The sequence below is a fragment of the Colias croceus genome, chromosome 6 (genome assembly GCF_905220415.1).
Source record: "Colias croceus chromosome 6, ilColCroc2.1".
In the NCBI taxonomy this organism is placed as follows: Eukaryota; Metazoa; Arthropoda; class Insecta; order Lepidoptera; family Pieridae; genus Colias; species Colias croceus.
The window spans coordinates 6,502,094-6,524,808 of record NC_059542.1 but is presented as its reverse complement, the minus strand read 5'-3'; the positions used below and the strand labels follow the sequence as shown (position 1 = coordinate 6,524,808).

The 22,715-nt window shown below is 32.9% G+C and overlaps 1 protein-coding gene across 1 annotated transcript; it reads left to right on the top strand.

The window, feature by feature from the left end:
- The first annotated feature begins 294 nt into the window (after window positions 1-294).
- Window positions 295-21,172, top strand: LOC123692831 (T-related protein). The gene is made up of 8 exons (XM_045637628.1): window positions 295-510; window positions 15,683-15,845; window positions 17,681-17,801; window positions 18,069-18,212; window positions 19,032-19,308; window positions 19,609-19,725; window positions 19,885-20,224; window positions 20,510-21,172. The coding sequence occupies exons 2-8, from the start codon at window positions 15,685-15,687 to the stop codon at window positions 20,757-20,759; spliced, it is 1,410 nt and encodes a 469-aa protein (XP_045493584.1). The 5' UTR covers window positions 295-510; window positions 15,683-15,684; the 3' UTR covers window positions 20,760-21,172.
- The last annotated feature ends 1,543 nt before the right edge of the window (window positions 21,173-22,715 follow it).

Below are 22,715 nucleotides of genomic sequence, written 5' to 3'. Positions count from 1 at the left end.
CGCCACCAATCAGTTTGTATGTCAATATACCATGGGCGTGGCTTGAGTAGCCGTCTATCAGTATGTCCCACATGATATAAAACACAAAAATGGTCTGTATTACCGCGCCGTAAGCGCTGCAATTACGTACCTATATATAAGTTGAATTTTAACAAGGTTCGAGATTCTGTATCTTATCGTAAGGGTATGTAGTTGGTTCTCGTTTGTATTCTTCAGAAGGCAGTGGGTACGTTATTTTGTACACATGCTAATGAAGTGTAGTGCGGTCGAGTTTGTGATCGTTGTTCATGCAGATGGCACGTCAGCAATGATTTGTGATATGTGACAAAATATAGAAAACGTCTGGTTACAAATTTATATATCAATTTATTTACTTATATATCTACTGAACTTTCTAAAATTCGGCGTCTGCGCTACAAACTACACTTGTGAAGTGAAGTGAACTGAAATGTTTATATTATCCTTGGTAATATATTTATGATCAGCAGGAATATTTGGAATCTATACTCGGTGAGTCTTTTTGTAGTATAATTCTTAGATAATATAGTATTAAGTATACAATTGTCTTCTTATTAAGCTTACATAATACATAATATAATACCATGATAAAAACATCCTTCGATGAAGGACCTTCGAATGTTCCGAAACTGTAGGTACCTACCGCAGAAAATAACCAAAGTGTTATTGATAATATATAATTATTATTCATTGATACTTAAGAAATCGTCAAGAGCCTACTGCATTACCGCGGTACCTCCGTACCTCCGTACCTACGTACTCAAATTTTGTAGGTAGGTACACCCGCCCTAGAATATATCTGTTTCACTAGATGTATCAGTAAGGTTTGTATTAGGTATACGTCTTATGTATTATATCTAAAGATATGTATAGGTATATGCTATTATTTTATTGCATTTCATCCTCGACTTTAGGTATAGAAAACGCGAAAAAACAATTTCTGGGTAGTTAGGTAGACACTCTACATTATGCTCTACATTTATATTTACAGGATGCTCTTCAATATACCTTTGTTAATATATATGTAGACTAGCTTACCGCCCGCGGCTTCGCCCGCTTTCTCTAAAACGATTTGAGATTTAAACTATCCTATCTCTCAAGTTGGATCGAACTGCACATGGTGTGCGAATTTTATTATAATCGGTTAAGTGGTTTAGGAGTCCATTGAGGACAAACATTGTGACACGAAATTTATATATATTAAGATTAAGATAAGATGTGGCTGCAATGTACTTCATATAAAACCTAGGTATTTCTGGTACTAGGAACTATATAGTAAAAAGCAATAGGTAGCAGCAATTAAAAGTTATTTCCTTGCTGCTTCTCTATCTTCCTAAATAACGCCTTTTTCATAAATCAGGGGCAATTTTTCAATCCTTGGTTAAAACTTATCCGCACAATAAATTATTAGGTAGGTACACAATAATATAAAAAAGTTACCTGTAAAATCGAAAGTCCGGCAATAGAACACATTTTTAAAACGATTGTGTAATACGTTATTCGAATAAGTTTTAAACAAGGATTGAAAAATACTGATTTATATGAATCGCTGAATGTGTTATGCAAAATTTTTCAGGAACGGTTAGACCAGTTCGGCTATTTTTTAACATTTTTCATATGGCACATGAGAGCCAATAAAAACGTAAAAACAACAATTTTATTTTCACTGTTCGGTGCTATATGCTGTATATATGTATGCGGCTTTCGGTTCTACAGGTTACGGCGCGGGCGCTGAATCGACTGCGTGTAACGCAATGTGTGTTCGCGGTTCTACAGAACAACGTCTATGGATAAAACTGAAAAATTAAGATAATTTTTTTTTCTACGTATTTTTCCAGGATAAAAAGTATTCTATTTTATGCCCAGGATAATAAGGTATCCATACTAATATTAATAAAAATAACTGCGTTAAAAACAACCGACTTCAAAAACGGAAACGTGCTTAGTGTTTGGCACCGACTTCAAACCTATTTAATAAATAGCACATAAAAATAATATGTAGTAATTAATAATATCAAATCTTTTTTATTTCTTACTTTTCCGTTTTTGAAGTCGGTTGTTTTTAACGCAGTTATTTTTATAATTAATACTTTTTAGTGTATTTTTCAACACGAATCAAACGAGCCCAAACTCGATAAAGTTGAGTCAATATATTACTGAGTTCCTATGGCCACCTTCCGATTCCATCATCAGATCAGCTCCATGTCATGATAATGTTTCATCGCTATCCAATTTACATTCGTATACAAAATTTCAGCTCAATCGGTTACCGGGAAGTGAATCAAAGTTACTTGCTACATTGAAATTAAGTCATCGAGTACAGACAAAAATGCTCATAAAATAAAAACTACTAGGCCTAGCCGAATAAAATTTTTATGGGACCAATTCGACACCATCCCGCATCGAACAAAAAAAGAATCACGTAAATCGGTTCAGAAACCTCGGAGTAATCGGTGTACATACATAAAAAAAAAAAAAAAAAATATACCGGCCGAATTGATAACCTCCTCCTTTTTTTTGAAGTCGGTTAAAAATGCGAAAGTAACTCTGTCTGTCTGTTACTCAATCACGCCTTAACTACTGAACCAATTTGCATGAAATTTGGCATAGAGATATTTTGATACCCGAGAAAGGACATAGGCTACTTTTTATCCCGGGAAAATGACGCAATCCCGGAAATCCCACGGGAACATGTACTATGCGGGTTTTTCTTTGACTGCGCGGGCGAAGCCGCGGGCGGAAAGCTAGTAAGGTATAATTATACCAAGTTTCATCGAAATCGAACCGTTAGTTTTCACGTGATGTCTTCATATACAGACAGACAGACAGGCAAAATTTTTTTTAATCACATATTTGGGTTTGGTATCGATTCAGTAACACCCCCTGCTATTTATTTTTTCAATATTTTCAATGTACAGAATTGACCCTTCTACATATTTATTATAATAATAATGTATAGATTACATATTTACACAACATATTTTAAGTTAAACCAAATTGCGAAACCTTCTTATAGTTACATAATAGATAATGTTCTTATATGCATATGATAACTTAGTAACTAGTATTAATTAATGATATTTAAGTAAATCGTATATATTGTTATATTTATTTTAATCACTCTTTTTCGAGAAATTATAATTCCGGTAGTCACTAGAATTGTAAAATACCTTCTTCATTTATACTACCTACGAGTATTACCTAGCCCATTTGAAAGAATCAAATTCACCGGGTGAAATAAATAATCTATACATATAATAAATCTGTTGAAGGGTCAATTCTGTACATTGAAAATATTGAAAAAATAAATAGCAGGGGGTGTTACTGGATCGATACTAAACCCAAATATGTGATTAAAAAAATTTTTGTCTGTCTGTTTGTCCGTCTGTCTGTCTGTCTGTCTGTCTGTCTGTCTGTATGTGAAGGCATCACGTGAAAACTAAAGGTTCGATTTCGATGAAACTTAGTATAATTATACCTTATTATCCTGGAAATAAAATAGGATACTTTTAATCCTGAAAAAATACGTAGAAAAAAAATAAATCTTAATTTTTCTTAATTTTTCCGCGCGGACGGAGTCGCGGGCGGAAGCTAGTCTATAATATAAAAATGAATCGCAATATGTGTTGGTAAGCGCATAACTTGAGAACGGCTGAACCGCTTTCGTTAATTATTTTTTTATAATATTCCTTGAAGTACGAGGATGGTTCTTATGTGGAGAAAACGTGAATATGTACCACGGGCGAAGCCGGGGCGGAACGCTAGTAAAAATAATAATTCGTTTAAGATTTGACTTTAATTTGACGTGGGTGAACGTCGTTCATGATATCTGGGGGCACGGTAGTGCCCCCGCCAAGACGAACCAAGCGAAAGCGATTATAATATACCTATAACCTATTGGTAGCCTCCCTTCATAAATGGACTATCAGATAATAAATAATTTTTCAAATTATTATTAGCGCGTTCAAACAAACCAACTCTTTAGCTTTATTATAACTTAACTATAGATAAAATTAATATTTACATTACGTTACGTTTGTTACTTACGTTTATTTTCCTTTATAGCTAGAAAAAAAAGTTGAATTTTTTGCCTCAGGCCCTACCAAACTCATTTCATGAACAAATGTTGCACATCGTCAACCATAAACTTCACTATTTTGTAACAATAACCTCTATTGTGGAAGTTGAAGGAATTAAAATTTATTCAAAGGATGTGCCCCGTCTGAGTCCTAAATATACGGTAAATCACTCCTACTCATTTCAGTGTCTAGAAATAAGATTCATGAGGAGGCTGACTTTGTATTATTTCGTACCACGTATCTTCTTTGCTCTTTCATTAAAATGCAGAGAGTGACTTAGTTTTGATATCTTTTTATGTTTTCTAAATAAATTCATATATTTATTAATTTCAATTATATAAGTTTTGCTTAGAGCATCTATGAAACTCTGCGAATGCGTGCGTGGTTCTTTGATGTTTTAAAAATTATAAGATAAAATTAAAAGATATGCAATTGCTCTTTAACTATAGATACGTTCAGCGAGTAAGACTCGATAAAAAAAACAACAAAATTAGTTTTTTCATCTTTCAGTTTGTTTTTAGCCCACAAAACAAAATTAAGTGTAAAAGTTGTGCAGTCAATTTTTAGGTAAATTTAAAGGCGGCACTGAGATCGTTTTCGTATTTATAATCTTATTTATTATATCTATTTTATAAGTAGGTAGATTTACGTATCTATTTTACTGTTATACATTTTTCAGTAATGAGTATTTTTTCAACACTGAAATCATTTTAAAACTAAAGATGTGATTTATCAATGGAAAGCTAAAGCACGCGTGAAAGACGGAAAACTAAAAAAACCTTATGTTGTTTCTTTTCACCTGATAATTTTAAAGACAAAGTTGAAGGCAATGAATGACCTTTCAATTTTTTGTAATTTTGGCATGCCTCAATAATTAAGATAAATCTGAGACAAGCTAAGATGCATCAATCCTTGAATCTTGTACATTGGAAAAGTCGGCTTTAGGTACTTCTAAAGCGCCATGTCATATATGATATAGGCAACTTGTGTTGTCACTTCATTAGGGAAATTTTTTCTTAACAAGTTTGCTTCGTTTAAAAGAGGATAAGCCGCACAATCCAAAACACACATAAAATAGCCCATGTATACAAACTCATACATTTATTCTTTTTACTAGAGTAAATTCTTACCAAAGTTTTTTTTAAATTTCAGTTCGGGAATCATGTAGCTTACTCATGTTACAAAAATTTTCTAAACTATTTTCTAAACTTTCTAAAATGAGTGAAGTTAAAGAAGTTGCATGTAAGTTTAACCATTTTAATTTTTTAATAGAATTTACATTCGAATTCGAAAGAGAAAACTATAAAATAACACTTCAAAATGTATATATATATATATTTGAATTGTTTATTAGCATGAAATATCCTCATGAGCTTTTATAAGCTGCTACGTGAATTATTATTAAATTTAGGTACGCATTACTAGTCTTTTAGAAATGTAGAGTTTCTTTTGTCCTTTTTAGGTGGCTGGTTATTGCGCATTTCAGATCAATCCTTAAATTAAATTATTATTAATATTATAATTTTAGTATGAAAGATAATGAAAAATGGACGTTCATAATGGACTTGCTATAAATTAAAATGCATAAATAATTCAATTTTAATTTTAATTATAATCAAAGTTACGATCGTATGTCAGTGTTTTTTATTAAAGCAATTGCAGTCAGGCGTAATTCATATTATAATACATAAAATTTATATTGAATGTAAGCCATTGTACTAAGTAAATAATTTAATAAACAGTGTTTATCTAAGGACACGATGTAGTAATAAATTATTTACTAAAATATATAAAAATGCATGTAGAGACCTCATAAATCAGAATTTTTTTATGAATATCTTAGGAGCAGGCTCTCCCCAGGCACTAGGCGATTACTTTGATTTATATAATTGATCATACTAAATAAATTGGATCTCGTATATACTTACGAGTATGTGTTTGACATTGTGTTATAGAGCTGTCGCGTTATGATAACATAATGTTATTTGATAGAAGGTTATTGCTCTAAGAAAGCTTATTTTCATCAGTATATTATAGTGTCCCGAAATGAAAGATTCTTATTGAGAAGTTTTAATTAAAACGTTTTAGCCGTGGTTATAATTAAAAATCAAATATTCAATGCCAATGTTGTTATCTTCGCTCATAATATTAGATTATCATTTGGTATGTCTCCTTGTAGTTTCATTTTATGATAAACAGTAAATCACTAGATAAGTATTGTTACTGTTCGACTAGAATTAAGCACTGAGGCTTGATTGTTCAATAAATATGCATAATGTAAATTAATATTACCTCACTGTGATGAACTATCAGGTGCTTTTGTTTGTTCGAGAGTCATTTTGTGACTAGTTAGTTAGAGTATTCCTGTATAGCAGCATTTATTTAGTTCAACATTTTTATCAACGGCATTTTTATTTTCCATATAATCTCTATATATACAAAATTCTCGTGTTACTATGTTAGTAACCATACTCCGCCAAAACGGCTGCACCGGTTCTCATAAAATTTTCTGTGCATATTATTATCGGGTAGCTCTGAGAATTGGCCAACATCTATTGTTGAAACCCCTAAGTGGTAAGAATAAAACAAGAGTAAGGTAGAACAACATTTACTGGGACAGCTAGTATTTTTAAAATACTTTTTTGTTTGATTATAATTCTAACACATGTTAGAGTCAAATCAAATGAAAGGTAAAACATATTATCGTAAAATAATTACTATTTAAGATATAAGAATCACGCTAGTCAGTTGTATGAGTAGTCGACTGAAAATAACTAATCTCTCCTTATTTAATCAATTTTCCTCTAAAATATACATACCTATAGGTATTGTAGAAGAGTAGGTATAAATTACGAAATGTAAGGTTGGAACTTTTTTTTTAAATTTCAATTCACCCAAGTAACTACTTACTGTTTTTGTTTAAAGAAAATACCAAATTTGTTTAATTTAAATTTATTTGAAGTCGATCCCTTAATTTTATTTCAATAAAGCAAAAAAAAATATACGAAATGAATTTAACAGGAATTCAATAGAATACCTATTAAATACTAGATGTACCACGGAGGTATTTCTTTTTACGCGCGCTAGGTCGTCCACGTGAAAACCAAGAAACACAAATCACCATCACAAAGTATCATCAAAATCTGTTCCATGTTTTTCACGTGAAAGAGTAAAATCCATTCCCACGAGCGTTATTGTTTATCATATTTTAGTAAGATTTCTGGTAATTAATATATGTCAATCGATATGTAAATTTTCTGAATAAAATAACCTTTAAAAATTTCTTGAGTTATTCATAAATTTTATCGGTTTGAAAATAAAACATAAAAGGCCTCCAATGATACGGAAGACAAACGTTATCCTCGATTGATTGCTATAAATGTAGGCAATAGCACCACGAGTCACAACTCGTTTTATTGCACCCATAGAGTTATGTGGCAGATAAGACAAAGTAGGGACGGGTGCGCAGTATGGTATTGTACAAAGGCGCAATGAGCGCCGGCCGGGCTCCGTCGTCAGCCGCCGAAGGCCCATCGGCGCGTCCGCTTCGCCACAAAGCCCCACAATAAACTTTTACAGCTCACATAAAATCCTGACTTTTTAACCCGAGTTATTTGAATTAATATCAATTCGGAGTTCCTCAATGGGCTTTACTCGTCAAACTCTAAAGTTTTATGACAACCACAGAATTGAGGAATAAAATTTAATTGAAATGTAGCCCCCAAAAAAAGATTGATTGCCGTTATCGGCTTCCGAATTTGAATATTTACATTAAATATTTTTCAGTGAAAGTAATTGACTCCGCTTAAATGTGATAGAACATTAATTATACGGTATATAATTAATATTATCTCACTTTTGGACGATAAATCAGTAACGTTTAAAAGCGGTTCTTTTTGCCCCGGTGTAATTTTAATAGAGCAAAAGACATCAACGCGTATCAAGTAAAGTTAGCTTGAGCATAGCTTAACAAACAGACTCAAAAATAAAACTTGCTGTAAAACAAAGAGTCGTTTTAAATATTACAATAAAAATTATGGATTTACAGTTTACACTACTGGAGAGTGCCATCTGGTATTATAAGCTGTGTAGGTAGCAATCAATTTATTGCCACGTCTTCACAATGAAGCCGCTAGGAAATAGTATTTATGGCCCCCTAAGGCAATCAAATTATTGTGTCAATAGAAGAAAATAATTTTTATTTGAAGATTCAAGCCTTATTGATCACATGTTGCGTTATATGATTTTTACCTATTGTTTGATTAATATATCAAGGCTGACGGTTGTATACATGCCAAGTGATAATAAAATTTCAAGTTTGAAACGGCGATGACGCAAGACCATTAAAAATACTTACTTGAGTTTTCGGCATCATTCCATTTGCATAGCCTCTCGGCCTTCATTACGCAGTCGTTCTGCAAACTTTGAAATTGGTAAAGACAACACGGACTATATTGTTTCAATAGTTTCAATTTAAGTTTGGTCCGTCTTGCATTTGATAATTAGCACCTCTCGCCTCACAGAACAGTGTACATTTGTATCTACATACCTAAATCATATGAACGGGACAATTGTGCCTCAACATATCGCATATTATATGAGCTGTGTGTCATAAACCTTCAATCGCTAGTCTCGAGATCCTTTCGAAGTAACCTTCGAGCCATTCGTTGTTATCTTTGATATTTTATAGGATCTGTAAAACGACGGCACTGCGAAGCGATTAAGCGACATTCCATGTGTCCATCGGTGATCGACACGAACTCAATTTAGGGCCGCAGCCAGTGCAGCACCGGTCTCGATGAAAAGCAATGTTATTGCACGTAATTAAAACTATCGAGCGGTGTACTAGGAATATATATTTTGTAAGGCGGTACGTTTTATGTGAGTTTAGATACGAAACTAGGACCAATAGTCGTACACTGTATTTTACTTCACCATTAAAAAGAAAATGTTCGCAATTCATCTATACGACTCAACTTTAATATTTATACCTTATGGAGTCGTAAAACGATGAATAATGACGCTGCAGACGAGTTGGCTAGTGCTGTAATTACTTTGCTTTTATACTTAGGTATCCGATGTTTTCTTGTTGTTTAAGACTTCAATAATGTAGACACATGATACTGACCTAGACGGTCAACATTGTTATTTAGTAAAATCACAATATATTATACTGTTCTTCAAATTATGCAATTTACAAAGAAACCATCGTTGTAAAGAGTTAAAACAAAACGGCTTAAAACAAAATGGCGTTTAATGCCATTTACATCCGTTTTTTTTAAACTCTAGTTAAATGGACCTTCAAATTTCATTTATTACGTAATTAAAGTTTCCAGTTTTTTCTGTCGATGGAAGTACAATTATCCATACTAATATTATAAATGCGAAAGTAACTCTGTCTGTCTGTCTGTCTGTTACTCAATCACGCTTAAACTACTGAACCAATTTTCATGAAATTTGGTATGGAGATATTTTGATACCCGAGAAAGGACATAGGCTACTTTTTATCCCGGGAAAATGACGCAATCCCGGAAATCCCACGGGAACGGGAACTATGCGGGTTTTACTTTGACTGCGCGGGCGAAGCCGCGGGCGGAAACCTAGTTTAAATATATGTTTAGTATCTATCAATATACAATTTTTATTTTATACATATATCTAAGTTAAACGTTTATGTTTTTCTTTAATTCGTCAGTCAAACAGTACAAACCATAAACTTTCTATATTTAGGTAGTATCAAAGAATCAGTAAACACGTAGGTAATATCGAATTATTAAAAAAAGCACTGGGAGAAATTCCAGGACATTGAACTACACGTTCGGTCAGTCAACGATAATGAGCACAATAAACATCCAAGGAGAAGATCGTGAGCCAGACCAAAGCTACAAAACTGTTCGGGTCATATTTGTTACGAGACATACAGATATTTTCAGTGAAAATGCAAAGTAACAATACTGATGACACAGTAAAAACTATTAGGAATTCCTATGACAATCTGAAATTTTCTGATCGAAATTTTGCCGTAGAGTAAATTTTTGTATTGATTGATTTCCGTTTTAAATAATTATTCTTTTTAAATAAATTTTTTTTTTCTCCCATAATTCATCATTTCCATTAAAGAAAAATTTATTTGAACATGTAGCTGCAATTCATATTAACAATATTTTTGTATAGGTATGTAATTAATTACATATACAAAAGAATATTACATAGGTATATTACCACCAATTTTTACCGGTAATCCATAGGTAATCCGTTGCATAATCCCTCAATATTCATTTCAAATAAATTTCATGAAAAACTTGCATCCTACCCGTAGCATCGAGCAGTGGGATGTTGTAGATACTATTAATCATCATCATCATCATCAATACATATAATAAAATTCTAGAAAAGTGGTGTCTGTACAATGAAAATATGTAAAAAAAAATTAGCAGGGGTTATTATTAAATCGATCCCAAACCCAAAACTGTAGTTAAAAAATTTTTGTCTGTTTGTCCGTTTGTCTGTTTGTCTGTATGTTTGAACACGCTAATCTCAGAAACGGCTTATCCGATTTAGATGCGGTTTTCACTAATATATTGTGGTAATCTTCATTTAACATTTAGTGTTTATTTCATGTCAATCGGTTTATAAATAAAAAAGTTATGACCATTTAAGTACTCACGGCGAACATTTGCTAAGGCATTCTATGGTACACTATACAGTGTACGATAAAACGTAAGTTATCTGTTAAACGCTACAGTTATGTCCAAGTGATCATATCAAAAGTCCCCAAGGGTGGGGGGGTAAGCTGAGGTAGTAGGGGGGAGGGGTCAAATTAAAATTATACTTATTTCTAGGTAAATTTTTTTTATACATAAAATATCCTTTAAGTTATGTCGTATTATATTTATAAACCCCCGATGCAAAAATATGGGTGATAAGTGTTTGACCGCTATGTGTGTGTATCTGTTTGTGCCACCGTAGCTCGCTAGCAGGTAATCCGAATTAGATGATGTTTTTTTGTTAGGCAGCATATTTTCCGACGCTGGTTCTTAAATAAACTGTATCAAAATCGGTTCACCCATTTATTGTACCTAGGTATATAGGGGTAAAAGTGGGAATGAGAATAACTAAAGTTGTCGTATGAAAGAAAGACATACACATACATATGAAAGTGACATATGAAATGAAAGGGCATGACGTGTAAAGTATAATTAGACATATTTAATCAAAATCGGTTTATCCATTTACTATACCTATCCTCGTAACGCCCAGATACCTATTAAAAGGCATGCAGCTCGATAGTGGTACCGGCCCAAGCTGTTATCCAACTTTATGACATAAACGCCCACGGTACCTTTTTAAAGGTATCTGACAGTATCTGATTTGAAAACGCCGTAACATTTTAAATAACGCGCCAAATCTAATTACTGTTTTTTATCCGGCTACTGGAAAGTATGTTTTTGTCTATGGTTAAGCAATAGTGCCAATAGAAAAATAAAATATATGTAATTTCCGGCGAAAAGTCTGGCCATCTCGACTGACTAGAGGACGTGGTAAGTTCAATCCATGATTATTGATGCAATCTTAGGTTTTTAACTGAGAGTATCTTACTCTGCTTGTTGACAAATAAGTAAATATTATAATTACATTTTGATTTACGCGAAAATAAAGAATATACGTGTAAAATAACCTCGTAAAATCTGGATACCTTTTAGAAGGTATAAGAGTATTAACATATTATTGGATTTTAAAAGGTATAAGGGAATAAACCACTAATCAATTTGATTTGCCTTTGCAACTTATGATTTAGACCGTTTTCTCCTTCATAATATAAAGTAAATTATTTAGTCTGTTACAGAATCTTTTAGTACCTATCCTTTTCAGGTAACCCAATGAGAGATGAGCAAATTTGGAGCAAATAGATGAAGCTTAAATCAGTCAGATATAGAAAAGTATGAACTATTTGGAGATGAGGATTACAACATAAACCAAAACCAAGAAAGCTCTTCCAGTTCTGAAGAATCTGAAAATAATAGTTTTTTTATTTAAAACTAACTCTTATTTGCAAAATTAAGTATTTAAAAGTTCTAAAGAAATATTATATCAATTTACCTACTATCATTCTGATTTTAAAAGGTATATGGGTTGCTATTATATAGTGTTTTTGGGTCCAATTTAGAAACTTGTTAATTTTTGCTTCTGTCATCTGTTGGAAGTGGATTTCTTCTGATAGAAATCCTAAAACACGTGATAAACTAGCCTTTAAAAATAATAAGTACAGAAAATAAAAATAACTGCGTTAAAAACAACCGACTTCAAAAACGGAAAAGTAAGAAATAAAAAAGATTTGATATTATTAATTACTACATATTATTTTTATGTGCTATTTACTAAAAAGGTTTGATGTCGGTGCATGGGCTTAATACTAAGTGCTTAGTGTTTGGCACCGACTTCAAACCTATTTAATAAATAGCACATAAAAATAATATGTAGTAATTAATAATATCAAATCTTTTTTATTTCTTACTTTTCCGTTTTTGAAGTCGGTTGTTTTTAACGCAGTTATTTTTATTTAATACTTTTTAGTGTATTTTTCAACACGAATCAAACGAGCCCAAACTCGATAAAGTTGAGTCAATATATTACTGAGTTCCTATGGCCACCTTCCGATTCCATCATCAGATCAGCTCCATGTCATGATAATGTTTCATCGCTATCCAATTTACATTCGTATACAAAATTTCAGCTCAATCGGTTACCGGGAAGTGAATCAAAGTTACTTGCTACATTGAAATTAAGTCATCGAGTACAGACAAAAATGCTCATAAAATAAAAACTACTAGGCCTAGCCGAATAAAATTTTTATGGGACCAATTCGACACCATCCCGCATCGAACAAAAAAAGAATCACGTAAATCGGTTCAGAAACCTCGGAGTAATCGGTGTACATACATAAAAAAAAAAAAAAAAAAAAAAAATATACCGGCCGAATTGATAACCTCCTCCTTTTTTTTGAAGTCGGTTAATAATGATCATATTGTTCAAAAATTGATATTTTTTTCTCAGATTGTAAGTGTGAGATATGTTTTTGGTCATTAAAATTTTGGAAGGACATGCCTTCCAAAATTTTAATGACTTATTAATCGACTAATTAATCCAAATATTTATGTTCATTGTTTTTTGTAATATAAAATAAACCCTATATTGTCTACCGCTAATCAATAATATCAAAAATACGAATTTTGCGAAATCGGGTTTTGCAATACATTAAAGCCCATATGCCTAAATAAAGAATAACGAATTTGGGGTTATTTAGTGTCTCAAAACCTTCCACTGACATACATTTACATGCAGAAAAAATCCCACGCTCATACGGAAATAATAAGGCACTTTTTTTAGATTTCATCACCTCTGGGTCCGCACCATGTGAACCTTTTAAAAGGTACTTGGGCTGCAAGCCAATGTTTGGTAAAAATAGCCTGGGCGTTACGAGGCTATAAATAGGTATAAGTGGGAATGAAAGAAACGAATGTTGTCAAATATACCTTAGTGATATATCAAATGAATGTGCATAACGGGTGAATTACAATTAGTAATGTTTTATCGAAATCGGTTCGTCCGTTTATTACATATAGGGCACTTTAGGGGTGACAGTGGTTAGATAAATAAACCAAATGGAGCATCAAACGATAGGATATGACGTGTACATATAGCCAGGTACAATTAGATAATATTATTTACATCAAAATCGGTTCTGCCATTTACTAGGGATGGAAAGGGAAGGGTTGAAAGTCTGTGAAAGAAGAGGGGGATAGGGGAGCGAGAGGACAGCCACACCCTGGAAATTTTGAACTCTTCTCAAAGCCACATAGGCCTGGCCCTTGGCAATTTTTTTTCTTAAATATACCACTTCTTTTGCCACTGTGGTCCAAATTTATGCACGGTTACGGCTCAACTTAAAAGATGTCAAGGAGCAACAAACTTATAGATAGGTATCAATATGATGTAGGAATGTATTATGGAGGTAGAAGTAGGTCTCGCTCACTTGAAAATATTACATGAAAATAAGAAGCCGAAGTTTAAAATTAAAATAAAACCCAACGCAACGAAGGAAAAGGAATAAATAATTTTTTTTTTATTATATTTATTTTTAAAGATCTTCGGGAAGTTTGTGAAATTATTTATTCCTCTTTCTATGCACTTTTCTTCGTTGCGTTGAGTTTTTTTAATTTAATTTTTATTGAACGGTCTATACGGTTTAGTTACTGCAGGCGTGAGACAGGAAAGATAAGAGCGCTAAGACAAACGTCAAAACGCAAAGGAATAGAATCCGCTATCGATAATAATTGTCATAAGCGTTGTTTTGCTAAGGATTTGTTCACCCTACCAACGACGACGACGACCACGAACAAAATTTTCATCCAGTCGCAATTTAACAAAATTGTGCAAAACACAATTAAAAATCAATAATTAAAATTTCCAGTCGTTCTGGTGATTGGAATTTTTATTTTTGAGATCAACGATGAATGAAAAAATAGATTTTTCATAGAAACAGTGGCTCCTAGAAAAAAATGTATGTGAAGTTTTTTAAAGATAATTTTATAATCTACAATTTTGGTAAAAGTTAAGGAGGAAACGATTAACTTACCGTCTCGGCGAAAATCGCAAGAAACCTATTTTTCTATTAATAGTCCTCGAATTGTTTTTTTCTGAGTTACCGGTACTCAGTATCATACGCTTATGACAATTAGTATCTATCGATAGCGGATTCTATTCCTTTACGTTTTGACGTTTGTCTCGGCATTCAGTTGCTGCACAATATATTGTCAAAAGCATCCATACAAGGAAGGAAGGTAAATAAATTTGCTCCTCTCCCTCCTGGTGCCTAAAAAATAATATGACATAATTTAAAATAAATTTTACGTAGAAAATTAATTAGGCATTTATTTTTTTATTTTTTAGATCAGTTTAGTATTTAAATTTTACTAACAGTTCTTTTAATTATTTATGTTAGGACGTGTTTATTCAATAAAAGTTAAGTAGTAGGTAACTACTATGCAGTCACTATTCCACGCGGACGAAGTCGCGGGTACAGCTAGTATTATTTAATATATTTGAATTCTATATGTGTAGTTAACATAATATATATACACAAATAATTAATTGAAATATTATTATTATGAATTTATTTATCATTAAAAGCAGTTATATTTTTTTAAATTATTGATGAAAACGTTGCTTCATGTTTCATTAAAATGACATAGGTACATTTTAATAAAACATAGAGCAACGACAAAAACTTGGAACTCTCCTGATTAGGTATGATTTTGATTCAACCATTTTCATTCTTACTCTGCCACTAGAGATTTTTTATATCCAGATTCCAGATCGAAGTAGATATATATTTTCGATCGGGATTAATTACACAATCAAAACACGATCACTGCATTAGTTATTAATAATACCAATTCAGGGTTCAGTCGAATCGAACTTTATTGAATCCGATCTTCCGATTCCGATCCGATTCGATCTTGTCTAGAGAGCCCTCTGTAGTAGGAAAGCTTATTTGCCCTGCTAATAACGTTTTTTGTTTATAGACATGGCTGCATCACACATTTTAAGTGCCGTGGAGCCAACAGTTGGTGGTGGAGGATCACGGAGCGGTCGAGAACGAGAAGTGAATGTCGCTTTGGACGACCGTGAGCTATGGATTCGCTTCCAGACTCTTACAAATGAGATGATAGTCACTAAAAATGGACGGTATGTAAAAATTTGACTGATAGATGTTGCCTGTATTCATTCTTAGCTCTATATTCTCCCTATAGTTCATGTTCCATAATTATGATGGAAATTTTTAAATCATGAGTACCTCTACATTACGCTACAATACTAAATTGAGATGCAAACATTTTACCATATTCTGACTGGTGACTACAACGCGAAGAGTGTTCCTGCGTCTCGACATCCGTGCCCCAGCAATAGCGGCTTGCTTTGAAATAGTCTTCTTCGTAACAGCTAGGGAAGGAAACTTTTGAGTGAAAATTTAAATCTTTAAAGAGAAAATTGCGAGGTGATTTCCGCGCACGCTTACCACAGAATAAGTAATGGTCTCGATCGAAGGTCCGCTTACAATGTAAGAGGTTTTTATGAAGAGCCTATTGACCAATTTAGAAATAGCTGTAGTAATTAAACTGTATATTTTACAAAATTCTATATAAATAGGACCGTTTTAATATTCATAGGATAAAATAGCCCTATATTGTAACAAATACCCACTAGTTAATCTTTGTAAAGAAAGATACCTTCATTTATAACAAACAACTTGTTAGGCTTTGTAAAAGCATTTACCAATCAACTTCTTACGAGTAGGAACCGACTTAAAATTCATTAAGCATTCGCCAGTTCGAATAATAATAGTATTAAAAGTTAAAATACAACATTGATGCGAGTAAGTAAGGTATAAATTGAAACAATGCATTCCGCAACAATATAATTTATATTCCTTGGGTAATTATATTAAGTGCCGTATTAAATTATTCGAACTGACGGAGGGTTAATCAACTTTGTGTATTTTATGATATATAAATAGGATCTGTTCATTTGTTTTTATCACTATTTGTGTACGTAGGGCGTGTTCTGCCAACACACACATTCGCGAGTGCTAACAGGGTGCGGAGGGCGGCTAGTTTTCAGCTATTAACACTGTAGGTCTTGCTGATTAGCGCAAGACTTCTAAATGATACCGCCCGAGATATATATTATATTATGATGATTTACCCTTTGTTTTGATGTTTTGACTGTCTCATACTGAAAGTATTATGTGGTATTATGCTATATATAAAACTCAAAGGAGACTGATATAGTGATCTATCAACGCACAGCCCAAACCACTGGACGTATCGGGTTGAAATTTGGCATGCAGGTAGATGTCATAACTTAGGCGTCTCCTAAGAAAGGATTTCCCGAAATTCTTGCGGGAACGGGGAAAAACGGGGATGCACGTACAAAGTCGTGGGCGGAAGCTAGTTATGCTATAAGACTGTACTTTGAACTTGTAATAATAAAATATGTAGGTACTAACAAATGGATGTCATTGATGAAACGCTTATATAAATTTTACTACTAACGTGCAACTTAGCATCAACCACGGTCCACGCGTTGATTTTTACAGCATCGAGTTTTAATTTTTAATAACCAGGTCAATCTCATCAAATATATAGGCAATAAAATAATACTAAAATAGCGCTGTAATCCAAAACGCGTTCGTGCGTATGTCCGCCCGACGAGCAGCAATAGAGTATCTGATTGATGGGGTTTTCATATAGATATAATAATCGTTCCGGAGAGTTACCTACATGCATTTGGCTATCCGCTATAGGGATATCATGCGAGCGAGGCCGTGGGTAGAAGTTAGTAATCATATAAATGTTCCGTTCACTAGCCGATAGTAAAACAATACAAACGGTGATCCGCTTCAAACATTATTCAAAGTACAACAGAATATAATAATATGTACACAGTCGTTAAATAAAATCTTCGAGATGCACATTTGTAAGTTTATGTGGTTCTAACATTTCATAAATCTTTTGTTTTAGACGAATGTTTCCCGTAGTTAAAGTAACAGCCAGTGGGCTGGACCCGACGGCGATGTATACCGTTCTACTTGAATTTGTTCAAGTTGATAGCCATCGGTGGAAATATGTTAATGGAGAATGGGTTAGTATTGTTTTCTTTATTGAGAAATTACAAGAACTTGTATATAAATTCAAATATCTTGAACAAAGCATATTTCTAGTCTACCACATTCACATGATTATGTTTAATTGTATTATTTTTTTTAAATTTAATGGGAATTGGGCTGCAATTACATTGAGTTTATAGTTATAATATACTATATCATGTTAAGGAAGACCACTAGCACAATCAACGAATTTATGGGTAATCAAAAATGGGATATATCATAAAGAATCAATACTTTTTCAGGTTCCCGGCGGCAAGGCAGAAGTTCCTCCATCTAACGCGATATACATTCACCCGGAGAGTCCTAACTTTGGAGCGCATTGGATGAAGGAGCCAATATCTTTTGCTAAAGTCAAACTTACGAATAAAACAAACGGCAATGGACAGGTATATTATCATTTTAAACTTGTTATTATAAACATTGTTTAAACCGCCCAAACCTACTGTTCTGATGAATAATAACAAGATGCATGCGCTTGCGTTGTATTGTTTGAGCTACCATTGATTTTATATTTACCCGTAACCTCTTTTCTTTGTATGGACTATGGAGCCTCCGGAGTATGGATCTCATTAGGAAAGAGGCATACCTAATTAACAGTTCAAAGAACTGTCAGAATACCTACTGATTTTAGACATTAGAAAGTCAGTTATAAGAAGGTGTTACAATGCTACAGTTTCGATGCTACCGCTACTTCATATTCATTTCTCACGCTTCGATATGGTGCGAATGAATATGAAAGCAAACATCTGATACATCCAGATCCATATGTTGACGGCTCGGTGTGAAATCTGTAGCTTTGCCAACTATTTAGCGGGTGTGCGTACGCACTATCATTTGTAATAATTATTGTCTCTGCGCTATGTTTACTGATACCGTTAATGTTGTATTCTACTTCTGTTAATACCAATTATTTAATATACACAGTTCAAGTCTACAAACATATTATTTAACATATCGTTTCTGATTATTTCAGTAACATTACTGAAAATCACATGCTACAGCTATATTTCTTTAAATCGTTAAAATAATTATACCTACTTCATAAACTAAACATAACTTTAGTCATTATATTTATGTCGAGAATACTTTTAATACTGAAAAATATTTTTTTACCGGAATGGAAGTATAAAGTTTACAGATTTCTGATTAAAAATAAGTAAAATGATTGTTACAGGTTTAAATTTAAATGAGTTCTTTCCTTACAGATAATGTTAAATTCGCTACACAAGTACGAACCACGAGTACACCTAGTAAAAGTTGGTACTGATTTACGACGGATAATGACGTACCCATTTCCTGAAACCCAGTTCATTGCTGTAACAGCATATCAAAATGAAGAAGTGACGTCACTGAAGATCAAATATAACCCTTTCGCTAAGGCATTCCTAGATGCTAAGGAAAGACCAGAAGGCTATTATCAAAGAGATTTTGTTGGGACACATTACCCGCAACAGAGTTCTTCTCCACACCAGTATCCGCAATGTGAGTTTTATTACTTTCTGTCATTGTACAATAATAATAATTAGCGGTTCTATGATAACTTTTATACAAACACGTATCTTTGACACCACGAAATATGTAGTAATGTTGAGAAATATGTCTGGAGACTGAAGTAATCGGTATATTATCTTAAAATAAAATTTATTTATTAAAAAAAAAATCTCTAATGCCAAAACTTCAAGTTTAAAAGTATTAATAAAAGGCCATCCTTAAAAAAACATTGTATATTACAATAACGTAACTATCATGTTTTTCTTTGTTAAATACAATTTTTTTTTTCAGTTGGTGGCTGGTTCGTCACTTCGCAACCATTGTACGGTAGTAGTAACTCTGCATCAAGAAGACCAGCACCTTATCCTCCACGACCTCCATCACGGCCGCGAACATTGTCACCACCGTGTGAGTATTACAATTAATACTATTTTGATTATACGAATAATGTTACGTAAAAAAGTGTCTCGTTACTAAAATCTGGTACTTATCAGGTAAAACATATTTTGATTTTTTTTTGTATATTATTCAATACATTCTATCAAATCAAAAATCTATAATTTCCAGCTACCTACTCAACCACGGAAAGGTCAACAGCGCCGGCCACAAACAGCAGTGGCAGTTACACATGGGCTGGAAGTAGCAGCTATTGGAGTTCCCAAGGGAACAGTCCACCGCAACCAAACAATACTTCACCTGTTCCGTATAGAACGCCACCACATGCGTATCCTGCGCCCTTAGAGTATACATCAGCTCCTCCTACAAGTTCTTCAGCGCCAACATCCACTGCTCCTCTCTACCCATTGCAGTACGATGCTCCCGCCCAACATCATTCACCGTATTACCAGCATGCTTATACACCTTACGCTCATCATGCGATTGAGGATATTTCTTATTGGCCCAATAGGTAAGATATTTGACATTACTAAATGTTTGAAACAGATAAAATAATAATAATCTATACTACCTGTATTAGAAATCACTACCATTGTAATCATTCGCCTAACTTATCTACAAACGTCTTTGACAATTTCTATGAAATTTTGCATAAATATTCTAGGTTTGAAAATTGGTCGTAATTCGTAAACTATTTTTTATACTTTCTGTTAATAAAAAATATGACGAAACTGCGTTTGCTGAATCATCTAGTATTACGATAGGTTTTCTTTAAGACGTTTATTTCACATTCCAGCTTAAACAGCTACGGTTATCAGCCATCAGAATATGTCGGTACTGGTGAAGTTTCCTATTCTACTGAAGGCATGTCCTTTGCTAATTCCGGAGCACCGCTTGAGGCCAACACAGCCAGTCAAGACGAACGTGCCACACCTCAAAGCTCTGAGCACCAGTCCGGTGACAGAGAATACAAATACAACGCTGACGAAGAACGACACTCTCCATGTGAAGATGCGACTCTGCCCTCGCGTTCGCCACCACAGTGACGGAATAGTTAATTCAAAATAGTTTTATAAATAAATTATATAATACCTACTTGATAATTGTAAAATGTATGTTTCATTTAAAATTTAAATTATAATTATTAGGTATTCATAATGCTTCTAGACAAATTTATTGATTGAGTGAAGAAAATTTGAAAGAAAGTTGGGTAGGTTTATATTGTTGTACAAAAAGATCATGCATTGATTATAATTCTAATAAATATTTAAATAGAAAATGATGATATTACTCAATTCATTCTAATAAAACTAACAAGCACAAAGTTTTTCATCGAAACGCATTCCTATTGGTACGGGAGCTACCAACGTTTTAAAAAAAGTCATTTTAGTATAGTTGTGTTTTTGATATGCTGTTTCTCTTGCTATTTCGGTTAGAGTCCGGGCTGTCTGGCTGGCGGTAATGGTTGCGTTTATTAGTGCGCATCTTATCTGGAAGATATACTTAACTTTAGTCATTTTTTAACGCGTAATTTTTAATCTTTTGCCTTTAGATAGATCCATCAGACATAAGTTTTTTATTGCAAGACGTTTTATTCGTTGTTAAATGGGTGCCATACGCAATTTTTTATTTAAAATAATTAAATTGTCATCGAAATAAGTGAAATTACATCAACATGAGTCCGCTTAAAAGATAAGTAACTAATAACTTTATTACTTATATTATATTATCCTTTTTTAATACTTATTAAAATATTAGTTTAAATAAATATTAAATAATTCGTAAACTAATATTTTTAATAGATGCTATCATATTTATTACACTTTTGGGTATTAATATGAATTTGATGATATGTATTTGGTTTTTATCAAGTTTACATTTAACACCCTATTTGAGGTTCGTTGGGAAAAGGAGGCACCATGGTAGATTGTTGCAAAAAAATTGTAAATAGTAAAATGAATATTATATATAGTATAAGTAACACAGTGATTACTTATCCTTCACGGGGACTCATGTTGATGGAATTTCACTTATTTCGATGATATTTTAATTATTTTGAAATAAAAATTGCGTCTGGCACCTATTTAACAACGAAAAAAACGTCACGTTACAATAAAAAGTGTATGTCGGATGGATCTATCTAAAGGCAAAAGATTAAAAATTACGCGTTAAAAAATGACTTTAAATTAAGGATATTTTCCTGTGCAGATAAGATGCGCACTAATAAACGCAACCACTGCGGCCAGCCAGACAGCCCGGACTATAACCGAAATAGCAAGAGGAACAGCATAGAACCAACTATACTAAAATTCTCTCTTGTCAACGTTGATACCTCTTATACGATATGTGAGTGAGCCGTTTCAAAAGTTTAGGTGGGAGTTTTCATACTGTTCGATATTTATACTGTGACACTACATAGGTAATTAATATTTTAACAACTATTGTAGGTACCTACATGGAAAGTTTGGCTATTCAATTATTACCAAACCTTATTAGATTTTGTTTAATTGAATTATATTATTCATGAAAGTGCGAAAATAGATTGTCTTTTAACTAACGCATTGAAAACTTATATATACCTACCTATTCTGTTCAGCTTTCTGTTTATATAAATTGAATATTCAAATCCTCATTCTTACCATTTATGAATTTTTCTTCAATGTCTTTTCAATAAAAATAAATTGGGCGTGTGCATAATAGCACTGAATATAAAACAAGCAGCTTACAGGTTACGTACCTGCGCGCTAGGTACTTATATAAATTTATGGCTTCGTTTTCCGTTAAATAAGTATAATTTATTTCGTTTGTTTTAAGAGTAAGTAGGCACAGTGTTTCTCTATTAATATTGTTTTAATTAATAGGTAAGTAGTGCTTATTCATAAATAATTGTGTGAAAATATTATTTTTTTACCTTTAAGCCAGAAGCGTTTAAACTTCCTATTCTGTTTATATAATATTTTATGTACCTACTTATAAGTTATACCTAGTATTGTAAAAATATA

Excerpts from the sequence above, each read along its gene's own strand:
- LOC123692831 (XM_045637628.1), top strand. The coding sequence starts at position 15,685 with ATGGCTGCATCACACATTTTAAGTGCCGTGGAGCCAACAGTTGGTGGT. Across the intron at positions 19,309-19,608 it reads TCCACACCAGTATCCGCAAT|TTGGTGGCTGGTTCGTCACT; the intron begins GTGAGTTTTATT and ends TTTTTTTTTCAG. Across the intron at positions 19,726-19,884 it reads GCGAACATTGTCACCACCGT|CTACCTACTCAACCACGGAA; the intron begins GTGAGTATTACA and ends TATAATTTCCAG.